The sequence below is a fragment of the Prionailurus bengalensis genome, chromosome A2, assembly GCF_016509475.1.
Source record: "Prionailurus bengalensis isolate Pbe53 chromosome A2, Fcat_Pben_1.1_paternal_pri, whole genome shotgun sequence".
NCBI classification, from domain to species: Eukaryota; Metazoa; Chordata; class Mammalia; order Carnivora; family Felidae; genus Prionailurus; species Prionailurus bengalensis.
This window is the reverse complement of record NC_057348.1, coordinates 116,348,250-116,360,917: the sequence shown is the minus strand read 5'-3', so window position 1 is coordinate 116,360,917 and position 12,668 is coordinate 116,348,250. Positions and strand designations below refer to the sequence as shown.

The window sequence follows — 12,668 nt, the reverse complement described above, 5'->3', positions numbered from 1 at the left end:
GAGAGAGACAGAGCATGAACGGGGGAGGGGCAGAGAGAGAGGGAGACACAGAATCAGAAACAGGCTCCAGTCTCTGAGCCATCAGCCCAGAGCCCGACGCGGGGCTCGAACTCACGGACCGCGAGATCGTGACCTGGCTGAAGTCGGACGCTTAACCGACTGCGCCACCCAGGCGCCCCCCCCCTTTTTTTTAAAAAAAAAATTTTTTTTTCAACGGTTAGCATTTAAAGACATCCAATCAAAAGGGATGGGAGCAGTGTCAGAAGCGTGGGATCATTGGGAGAGATCTGGGGAGGATGAGGGGCCACGAAACCCCTGGCCTCAATAAGAGCTGAAGGTGTTGGTGACTTCCTTCTCCACCAAAAGGAAAGCTTCGTCAACCCTTTCTTCCATCCCCAGAAGTGAGACTAGAGAAGGGACATCACTACCAAAGTTTAGTATCTTTGATCCCCCTCGCATCTCCGAACCAGTATCCTGTAGGATAGCATTCAAGGAAAAAATCCAGGAAGTGCCCCACTCAAGGCTCCATCCCACTGGGCCCACTGCTGTGCTTTTCTGATACATCCGTTTATTAACAGAGCCCCACTATTTTTAACATGTTCCAGGCCCTAGCACAAAACACAGACCTTAAAGAACGCTTATGCAGAATCCATGCTGAGTCTCTGCTCCTCGATTCCCCTGCTGCTGCCAAGTCGGGTGACAGTCTGGCAGAGGTGGGTGAGGCTTCTCGTCTGGGAATGTTTCCACGACCGCCACCCCCTCACCTGACATCCTCTGTCACGTCGCCCCTGTTTCCCTCTCGGGAGTGGTGCTCACATCTCTGCCCACCTCCGGCAGCTGCTGCAGGGTCTGGGAGCCCCTGAAGGCTTTCTGGAATATGTGCCTCCTGCATTGTTAAACTGCTTCCTCCCCTCCCCACCCCAAGAAGTCTTCTTCCTTTTGTATTTCTTTACCCCATTTTCCTCCTAAGTATCATTACTAGATTTTGCTGGAATGGGGAAAGACAAACATTTTCTCCTGCTACTTCTGAAGAGACCTAATTTTCTCTGCCCTACGGTATCTTAATTCCCTGCCAGTATCCCTTGCTCCCTCTGTGAGAACCCCCTCCCCTTTCTTTGTGGCTTTACCTTCTCCGTCTCCTGTGATTTTTTTTTTCTTTCAAAAAGCACAGCTGTATTTTCTGAGGGAGAAAATATTGTATTACAGTTGAAGTGTCTTGGTCCACTAATAGTATGTTAAAAATGTCTTTTCTCAAGACAGGATGTTTATCCAAAATGTTCTTTGAAGGTTTAAAATGAGAAACTGCAGAAAAATATAAATGGATTATTCAGAAAATAAGTAAAAAAGGGATAATAAGGCCTAAAACTGCTTTTAGCTATCATATTTATATGCCTGTCTCAGAATTGCTAAATTTTTTATTAACAAATCTATTGGACTGAGCACATTTGAAATAAAAGGGGAAGAAGGTAATATACAAGGGGTGTATGTCCGTGTGTGTGTGTGTGTGTGTATACGTGAGTGTTGTCTGTAAATTAATAAAAGGAGTTTCCAACGTTGAAGCTTAATCCCTCTTCCTCCTTTTCCTGTCCTCAAAGAAAACAAAACCCCCACATAGTTCTTTACTCTGTGGGAAGCCATGTGTACAGGCAATGAGAAGACTAGGGGTTGAAATTGGTCAGCACCGAGGGCGAGGCCGGGGCATCCATAGTCACGTGGCCGCACGCCAAGGGGACCCTCTTCTCTGACAAGGGACCTACCCTCTCTCTGCAGAGGCTCCCAGGCCTGCTGCTACTTCTGAGGTGTGTGTCAGTGGTGGACCACGACATTCCTCTACATACTCCCTCCCCACCAAGAGATCTTCTCAGCCATTTAAAACCCATACCTGAACTGAATGGTCTTTAAAGTTGGGCACCCGAACATGACCTGTGGTGACGTTCATTTTAGGCCTGGGCAAAGAAATGTGCTCCCCAGTTGGGCTTTCTTTTGAATCTGCACAGTAGCTGAAGCAGGGCTCAGTCTCCACGACTGGCCATCATGGGTGTTCTTTGCCACCAAACACTGGCATTCTGTGGGGTTTCTATGTCTATTGGGAGGCAATGCCTACCTTTTATTTTTATTTAAAAATTTTTTTTTACACATTTACTTATTTTTGAGAGATGGAGCTTGAGCAGGGGAGGGGCAGAGACAGAGGGAGACAGAGAATCTGAAGCAGGCTCCAGGCTCTGGGCTGTCAACACAGATCCCGACATGGGGCTGGAAACCATGAACCGTGAGATCATGACTGAGCTAAAGTTGGGCGCTTAACCGACTGAGCCACCCAGGTGCCCCAGTGCTTACCTTTTAAATAGCATTTCCACCAACTACATTTATTTAAGCAAGTTGACACTTCATTTATGGTTCTATGTACTTATGCTCAGTGTGCATGCTTGGGGCTATTTGTGTTTTGGAAAGGAAACCAGAATCAGTCTTTTCAAAATGCATGTTTTGGGGCGCCTGGGTGGCTCAGTCGGTTAAGCAGCCGACTTCGGCTCAGGTCATGATCTCGCGCTCCGTGAGTTCGATCCTCGCGTCCGGGCTCTGTGCTGACAGCTCAGAGCCTGGAGCCTGTTTCAGATTCTGTGTCTCCCTCTCTCTGACCCTCCCCCGTTCATGCTCTGTCTCTCTTGGTCTCAAAAATAAATAAACGTTAAAAAAAATTTTTTTTTAAATGCATGTTTTTAAACTGATCTCACAAGGAATGTACCTGAAGGCTTAAATGCTGTAAACTGTCCTGGAGGAGGAGCAGTAGTGTCCCCCAAATTCACACTTGCCACACTAGACTGAAGTCTTGAATTGATGGCATGTCGTCCTTGCTGTTTCCTCTTTCAGTAATTTTATATTCTCCATGTTTTATCCTGCTTTTCACTGAGTGACTCAGGCTCACTTTCCCAGAAATGGAAAAGCCATTCTTGTCTTCAGGAAACCAGAGAGTGACTGGAAGTGGCCGCCCCAAGAGCTTAAAAATTCTATTCCTGTTTATTTTTCTTAGGTAGCTCACAGACACCCCAAGCAATCTGTTAAGGAATGGCAGTCCCCACAGTGAGGTCAACCTAGGACCCTCTGTTTTCTGTACTTCCCTTCCCTTCCCTTCCCTTCCGTTCGACTTGCTCAGATTACCCATCTCCCATCGAAATGACTCCCACATTCTAGTAAGTTCTCATATTTTATCTTTTTGAATGTGAATATTTAATACTTTCAGCTTATTAGTTCTTATATTATTTTAGGTTCCAAATGAAAGGCTAGGTGACTTTGGGTGGTAATACTCTATTTAATCTACAGTCCATTTCAGAGGCTTAAGTAGGCAAGAACTTTAAAGATACATCTGAAAGAGAAGCAGGGAATTTAGTTCTTTCAATTGCCTATCTGTTTGCTCTATTCCATGTGCATTTGAATGCGTTAACTCACGAAAACCTAACCACAATTCTATAAGGTAGGTGATGGTAGTTTCATTTTAGCGACAAGGAAACCAGAGAGGTTAAATAACTTTCCCCAGGGCACACTGCTAATAAGAGACCTGGCTGGGATGTCAATCCACATCTGGTGAGCCCAAAGCACAGTGTTTTCTCAATAACATCACACCTGCTATATATTGAGGAAATGTGCCAGGCCAGCAGTGGAAATATGCTGGGGATGGTGTGAGAATGGACTGAAAAACTATCTCAGACGTAAATACCATTTCACATAAAAGAAACAAACACATGATAAAAGCAACAAAAAAAGCAATGGGCAGGAGATGGATCATTCAACAAATTTGTTTGGCACAGCTCAAAGGCGATCTTTTGACTGAGCACTTTAAATCTTCACATTGCACACTAAAATGAATTGTAAGTGAATTGGAGTTAAATATAAAAACTCAAACTGAAATCCATTGACGTAAATATTTATCAAATGGCTAGAGTAGGGAGGACTGTCTAAATTTGGGAGCAATAGAAAAATTGCAAAAGACACATTAACTAGATCTGACCTTTGTTTTAGGAAAGAAATGGTGTATATGGAAAAATGAGAGACAAATAATAAACTAGGAAAAATATTTTCAGTGAAAATGACAGACTTAGATAATGCTAACTAGGTGATAATGTCTTTAATATGTAAATAATTAATAAGTAATAAGCAACTTAAGACCCCAATAAACAAATGAAGAAAGGGACCCAATTCACCAAAAAAACCCAAATACATACAGTTCTTTTGAAACTTTTGACTTTGTGATACTTATAAATTCACAACAAAGTGCAAAGAAATGCAGAGGGAGGTCCCATCCACCCTGATGTACCCTCCCCTAATGTCAACATCTCTATAGGTTGTTTTTTTTTTTTAAGAAAAAAATGTTAGACCTAATTCTTAACAAAGAAGTGCAAATTACAACAATTTGTTTAACATACAGCTTTTCTAAATTATAGTATTCTATGCCCTTAAAGATATAGAGAAAACAGAGGTTCTTTTGTTAATGTGATTAAATCATATATGTATTACCTCTAACATTTTTAATAATTCTGCTTCTGAGGACTGATTCTAAGAAATAGTGAGATACAAGTATTATCTCATTGTTTACAAGAGACATTTGCAAACATGCTCATGATCTTTACAAATTTGGAAATGCCCTTAATTTCTAATACATAAAAGTGTCACTTTGTGACACACATATATAACAAAGTATTATCTATGAACTAAAGTTAATGTCTCAAGAAGCTAACATCCTGGGAAAAAGTTCGTAATATAATGTTAAATGAATATAGCAGACTATATAAAGACTACAGTGTGATCTAGTTTTTCAAACTTAAATCTGTATCTTTATATAATACATATACATGCATACACATATACGTACCACACACACACACACACACACACACACACACACACATGTTTTAATAATAAAAAGTACACCAACAGGTTAATAGGGGCCACATCTGGGCAATGAGGCTTTAAGTGATAGGTATTTTATTTACATTTTTCTTTTTTTTCCATTTTAAACATGTTATCTTATCCTCAAGATAAATGTTAATTTTGAAAAAATGACTATGGTACAGTGTTGTTTAGGGAAAGTTTATAAATATATATTATATATAAATCAATGGACTGGGGAACATGTTCACTACTCAGTTCCATTTGCCCCCCAGTTTTATATATTTATATAAGTTTATATACACACACACACACACACACAATTATTTTAAAGCAAAGCTATGTGTATAAAAAAGATGGGAGAGAAATGTATCAAAATGCTTATAGTGGTTTTAGCCGCAATGAGATACCATCTTACACCTGTCAGAATGGCTAACATTAACAACTCAGGCAACAACAGATGTTGGCGAGGATGCGGAGAAAGAGGATCTCTTTTGCATTGTTGGTGGGGATGCAAACTGGTGTAGCCACTCTGGAAAACAGTATGGAGGTTCCTCAAAACACTAAAAATAGAACTACCCTACGACCCAGCAGTTGCACTACTAGGTATTTATCCAAGGGACACAGGTGTGCTGTTTCGAAGGGACACATGCACCCCAATGTTTCTAGCAGCACTATCAACAATAGCCAAAGGATGGGAAGAGCCCAAATGTCCATCGATGGATGAATGGATGAAGAAGATGTGGTATGTATATATACAATGGAGTATTACTCGGCAATCAAAAAGAATGAAATCTTGCCATTTGCAACCATGTGGATAGAACTGGAGGGTATTATGCTAAGTGAAATTGGTCAGTCAGAGAAAGACAAATAATCATATGACTTCACTCATATGAGGACTTTAAAATACAGAACAGATGAACATAGGGAAGGGAAGCAAAAATAATATAAAAACAGGGAGGGAGGCAAAACCTAAGAGACTCCTAAATATGGAGAACAAACTGAGGGTTGCTGGAGGGGGTGTGGGAGGGGGAATGGGCTAAATGGGCAAGGGGCATTAAGGAATCTACTCCTGAAATCATTGTTGCACTGTATGCTAACTAATTTGGATGTAAATTTAAAAATTAAAATTTAAAAAATTTAAAAAATAATAATAGTTTATATTTCCTTAAAAAATGCTTATAGTAGTTTTAGTGTGATAGGATTATGAGTGTTCCCTTCCTTCCCTTTTTTTCTGTTTATCTTTGTTGATTTAAAAAAAATGATAGACAACCATGGAGGCCTTCCAACCTCGTGGGGAAATTGTTGAAGTGAACCGAGCAGGTTGATATGTAACAAGTGCGGTCCTGTGTGTGTAAGGTAGTATGCTGAGGCTTGGGGCTGCTGCAGCCCCATTGAGTTTTTTTTTTTTTTTTTTCAGTGGGTATTGATAGGACGTTTCTGGAGGTAGAACGTCAGAAGGGGCTAGCGTTAGGTATATTATTTTCATTGCTGGTGAGCCAAGAAATCCTTCTGATCCATCCAACTAGGAGAAGGAAGATAGAGAGCAGGAGCGACTAGTAATGAATTAATGAACAGAACAAGTAAATAAATCATTAGAGTCTTATGTGGCAGCGACACACCAAAAGACACAGGAAGATTCTGCTGTTTCAGTGAGCATTAAAGGCGCTCAGTCATTCACTATGGTGTCTCCTGTTTTGAGGAGACATTCCTTTCCCTTGAAGGTGACAGCTATGGCACTTGTTTATAGAGCCCAATGTGGTCTCTTTGTCAGGGCAGAAAAGAAGCCTGCTTTTCTCAAGGCTTTATGGGTATTAAAATGGGTAAGACCTTTGAATAACCAGGTGTCTTACGTAGGAAGAATCCAAGAGGAAGGGGTACCCATTTAAATGTGTTCCTGAAGTAAACATTTCATAAAGGGACCACTTGTCCTTTACTAATTATAAAAATCTGCTATGGTCCTTCTGTTATCGCATCCCCATCTTGGATATAATTTGTTTATGAGACCGAAGAGCGTATCCTGAACTCATAAAACTTCTGGAAAGGACATAATCTGCTGTAACTTTTGCTCTCCAAATATTCTGAGACTCCTTTATGACATACATGTGATGCAGAAGCTGTTCCTTTATCAGCCCCGTGAGAATTGTGAACTGTAGGGAAGTTCAGGGCAACAATCTTCTCTGAATTGAAGGAATTTAGACTGGGGAACATTCCTCAAGGTGTCACCTCTCCCTCCAAACCAAAGCCCGAAATAGAATCAGCCTCACCTTCCTCTTCCCTTCTGTAGTACCCTCTCTTCTACAGTCTTGGTCTCATGTGCTGAGTGCATTCTTTGCGCCACTCTTTCAGGCCAGTGCATCCTTATGTCTCTCCAAAGCCAGCATAAAGCAGTTGCTCAATTTGTTGAGTTGTATTAAATTTTCACTTGCAAATTGAATAGAATGCACATTTCCAAACAAAGTATTTAGGACCTTCCCCGCGGGGAAGTTTAGACCCAGTGAAGTAGGGAAGGGAGGGCCATGCAAGATGGAAAAATCATGATACCCCATTATGTTGTTTGTAGAGAGGTTTATAAAGGGGATTGGGAGTTTCCATCCCTCTCAGAGTCATTTGTGGTTGGAGAGAGACAAAGAGAATTTATCTCATTCATCCATGAATAATGAATGATCTGCCACCAGGGGCACTTCTGGACCAAAACACGCCGTGTATTTGTCAAGGGACGCCTCAAGAACAGCATATTGGCTTCTGGGAAAGCGTGGAGGCAGAAAAAGGCATTGTGGCTGCAAATCAGCCACGCAAGGACATACATTGAGCACAATTCAGAGGAAATTTTAGGATGAAAAGAAACATCCTGCAGTGGTAGAGAGAGAATAAGAGGATATGATTCAGAGAGTGTTAGAATTTTCCCCCTCTTAACTGGAACCGAGACTGACCTTGGACAGTTTCTTTTTGCTTTGAGATTTGTTGCAGGTGCCTAAGCAGGGATAGTGCCTATAAAGTGAGGTGTCCGTGTGGGGGACACTTTTGTTTTTCATTTTGTTTTGTGTGAGGCTTGCTTCTCCTTGACTTTGGAGCTGACCTCTGCTTTGAGCTGCTTGTTTGCATGTGCCTGTGACCTTGTGTATCATGCAGCGAAATCAGTTGTTTATTTTTGCTTCTCTTGAGACTGTTTCTAATTATATGCATTTTTGTGTTTGTGTTTCAAATAGGAAAACTCCAGAGATGACAACCGAGCTCTGGTCCATCAGCTTTCCAATGAAAGTAGACTCTCCATCACTGACTCCCTTTCAGAGTTTTTTGATGCACAGGAAGTTCTGTTATCTCCAAGCTCTTCAGAAAATGAGGTTTGAGCACTGTTTTCAGTTACGTGCCTCAAAATCTCTTTTGTTGCTTTACTCATTTGTTTAGAAATGCTAAACTCAGTGGGCTGTTTCTGCCGTTGCATTCTGAGGATCTTCTCACCCCCCCCCCCCCCCCCCCCCCAGAAAACACGAAAAGATACAAGACCTCAGGGAAAAGGTTGCAAAAGTAGAAGGTGTTGGGTACTTCCTCACTTCTGTTTCTTGATTTGTTATACCTCTTTTCAATTAGTGGCTAATGATTTTGACTATTAGCTATTTCATAATGTAATATTTCTACTACAGGGTTGGAAATTAGTATCTTATTTTTTTAATCACTGAATTTGACCAATATTAATTTATAACATGCAATTATTTTACTATAATTATTTTAATATGGCTATTATAATAATTAATTTATAATATATAATAATACAGTTTTATATTGATGCATAAAAATCATACTTTCCTAAATAAGCAAGTATCATAGTTGGCATTGCTCTGTGAAAATGTGAATTGATGATTTTACACCTTTCATATAGAAGTACTAATCTTATTTAATTTCCATGGAAGATCCTTTTTTTTCCCCACAAATAGTTGAAAGACAAATTGTAATTATTCTGTGCAAACACTAGCAAATTCTGAAAGTGCAGTCTGAAATAATAAGAATTTTTTGTAATAACTAAGATCTTGAGTGTTTTCTTTGTGATAACTGCTCAAGAAAGTATAAAAATTTTAATAACAGGTGTTTGCCGTGAACAGCTTTCAGGCAGACTGGCATTTGGACCTCTATGAAAGTAATCCAAAATTATTTCTGTAGGTTTTTAACATGGGATTCAAAATGTTTGATGATTTGGAGTAAAGGTTTAACGAAAATCTGGTTTGTTTATTCTTACTCAAATGTCTTTTTCTTTTCCCATAGATTTCTGAGGATGACTCCTATGTCAGTGACATAAGTGATAACCTTTCCTTAGACAATCTCAGTAATGATTTAGATAATGAGAGACAGACCTTGGGTAAGATTTAAATTATTTGATTTCTGAAAGATTGCATCTTCAGTGAATACTAATAAGCATTAATAGAGTATCTTCTGCAGGTATAGAACTGTAACATGTTTTATATAAGAAAATTAAGACATGGTCCCCATCCTTGAGGTTTATATAATCTAGGTGGGGAATCAGCACTGACATGTGAAATATATATTCATTCAAATAAATTTGTCTGCCCATGAAAAGTTTGATTTTATAAAGTAAGGGTATACCAGTTATCATATAAATACCAAAAATTAGTGCAATAGATACCCCTAATATGGTCAAACATTCTCTCAGCAAGCACATTACAATATAGCTTTTTGCCTTTAGATATCTAGTGGTTTTCATGCTTTAGGAATTCTGTAAGGCTTATGTAATAAGAACACCTGATCTAAGTGGTAATTCAACCTCCGATTCTTTAAGATAACACATTTAAAAGTAACAAATGGCTACCTCCTAGAAGGGGGGGATGGGCCGTCAGGGTATCTAAGACATCCCTTTATTACTGTTTGATCCCAAGAGCAAAACGATGCTGAGGAAATGTTAGTTTGCATTGTGGGGTACCTAGAGTGTCTGCCTATCCCCAAACAGCTCTGATTTAGGAGTTCAGTAAGCATACTGAAGTCTGTTTCAGAAAATGTGCTTAAGAAGAATTGGCCCATTGGACAGTTTTCTGCATGGGTCCTGTAGCATCAGACATTCCCAGTCTTGGTACTCAGTGTGCCTCGGGGTCTCCAGGTTGGCCTCTGCCACATACTGGGTACCCAGAGCACCACCTATTTTCATATCTACCCAGAGGATAGGGACCATGTCGAGGCTTTTTGTATTTTAGTGCTTCCCAGTTCAGAAAGTATGTGTGAAATATGATGATGAATTGTTATATGAATGCCAAAGAGCCTACACTTTGGGGACCACAAAAAAGGCAGGTAATTTTACCATTTTCTGGAAGTACATCCTTTTAGCATCATATCTGCTAGAAGTCTGATGCTCATTTTGCTCTATCTTGCTTGAAATATTTCCAGAGAGATGAACACTTTGGTGGAAAAGTCCATTGGTTCAAAGGAGAAGACCAATAATGTAGGAGCTCCTTGTTTTTCTAGAAAAACAAGGAGGTGGATTGAAAGAGAAATCAAGAAACATCACATCCCCTTGACAAACAGCACACACGCTAAAATGGCACTCCCACTATGGATGAGGAAGATGGACAAATGTTGAAGTCTTTTTCTCTTTGAGGCCTGAGGGAGGGGCCAAGGGGAGCACAGGAATAGAGGGTTCAGAGGTCAAGGTTAGAAACAGAAGACTTGCCCTAAGACTCCAGCTGTGCTGAGGTCACATCAGCCAGGAAAAGCATAGAAGTCAAAGCTGGTTCTATCTTATTCCACAGCCATTTGGCTGGAATGGTGATCAGTGCATTGCCTTGGCTTCAACAAACACTGGGCCAAACCCAGCTTTCTTCGTCAGCAGAATTTGGAGGCAAAATAGGTGTCCTTCAGTTTAACTGTCTCTGTGGAAGATTAGATTTCTAAACATCAGTACTCTACTGAAAAGATTGGATGTAGACCTAACCTTAGCATCATACGACACAGCTTTGCCTACAAAAGGAAATAGGGATTGGATCAAGTTCTTGATAATTTATGATGTTAGAGTTTCTCTGAACCTATAGTAAATGCTAGATAGTTAGAGTGATTCCTGTTAATTTCTTCCTCCCCAAATCAGGAGGCAAATATTGGGATCTATCACCATGATGGGTGCTGTGGGAGGTTCAGGGGTTAGGAATATAGATTCATGACCGGACTTCCTTGGTTAACCTCAGCTCTGCACTCACTGGTTATGTGTTCTAGTGCAAGTTACTTAAGAGATAATGTATGTAAAGTATATGTAAAAATAGATAATATATGTAAAATGCTTGAAGACTTGCTAGATAGGTATTATTCATTCACTGGTAGTAGTCACTCATCTAGTGTTGTTTCAAAATCTGGATTAGCAGAATCAAAGAAATATTTTGAGATTACATGGAAAACTGTTTTTAAAAACTACCATCATTTGCAGCTGTTTACTTGGGTAAATCAGACTTTTGCTTACACCAATTCAACAATTAATTGGATGCTTAGATTAACATGAGACTATAAAGTGTGACCCCAGTTTCATACTTTTCTGTTCCTCAAAGCAACCTCTTTATTCAGAGTGATTGGCTTTATAATGAGTAAATGTTAAACATTTTAAATAAATAAATATGTAGAAATAAAATGCCTGTTTCTCATGTGTTGGTGTAATGCAAAAGCTTTTATTTGAAAATAGGCTCAGCTGGCATGGGAAAAGAATTTCAGAGCCTGAGTCAATGGAAGTTGTTACAGAGGAAAAGATTGATAGATGTAAATACCTAAAGTGTAAGTGTTTTATGTGTCAGCTAACCACATGGACCAAACTTAAAGATCAGTGTCAAATGGGGATTTGATTGTAAAACAAATATAAAAACAAAAAATTTATGCCTTAATATGTAAATAGGAAAACAGATGATTCAGAAAAGAAGAAATATTCATGAAAGAATTACTAGGAATTTTTTAATGCAAGTTACAGCAAGGAAATAACACCGTCCACCCAACAATTTGCCAAAAATTCAACATGAATGATGACAAGCCTGAAAAGGCCTCAGGAGATAGATACACATATGCTGTTGATAAATGGGAAATCGATGTACCTTTTTTGAGGAGCCATCTGATCATCTGAATCAAATGTCTAAAAATGTTTATAGTCTTTGACATAGCAATTCCATGTCTATATATCCTAAGCAAATACTCAGAGATATAATCAAATATCAAGAATATAAATATTGAATACTTTTTTTTTTTTTGCATCATAGCAAAACACTGAAACAAATCTAAAAGTCCAACAGTAGATGAATGATTCAGTCGATTATGGCATATCTATAGCATGGAATTTTTTTTTTTTACAGTCATTACAAATGATATTTTGGAAGAATTTTGAATAGCATGGAGAAATAGTTACGTTAATAAGCAGAACATAAAACTAGATGTGCTGTATGAGCTATATGGATGGAGAAAATGCTACATGAAAACACTCCAAAACATAAACAGCTATTATATGCAGGTAGTGGGATAATGGACGACTGTTATTTCCCTTATCATTTTTCTGTAGTAAGCACAATTGTTTTTTTATCAGAATTGGACGTGATTTTTTAAAAAGAGCTTAAAAGTGTTGTTAAGCAGGGTTTCAAGTGCTTTTTAAAAATTTAAAGAGTTTAAAGGTATAAATAGTAAACTGCTGTGAGCACAGAAATCTAGTTTTCAGTTTTATCATAAGTGTATGTAAGCGGTGAGTCACTAACGTCTGAGCAGGAACTTGAAGACTTCCCTTGCAAATAAACTCCGTGAGTTTTAGTGCGTGTAATTTTGGGTAC

At 39.2% G+C, this 12,668-nt stretch overlaps 1 protein-coding gene across 6 annotated transcripts in view; it reads left to right on the top strand.

Annotated features, from left to right (window-relative positions):
• Window positions 1-12,668, top strand: part of OSBPL3 (oxysterol binding protein like 3) — a 179,300-nt gene that overhangs the window by 132,897 nt on the left and 33,735 nt on the right. For 3 of the 6 annotated variants that reach the window (XM_043589106.1, XM_043589108.1, XM_043589107.1), the window contains 3 exons: window positions 606-713; window positions 8,091-8,225; window positions 9,142-9,235. In XM_043589106.1, coding sequence (XP_043445041.1) covers window positions 606-713; window positions 8,091-8,225; window positions 9,142-9,235 — 337 coding nt within the window. The remainder of the gene's footprint in view (window positions 1-605; window positions 714-8,090; window positions 8,226-9,141; window positions 9,236-12,668) is intronic. The other 3 variants (XM_043589109.1, XM_043589111.1, XM_043589110.1) reach the window with 1 other exon arrangement.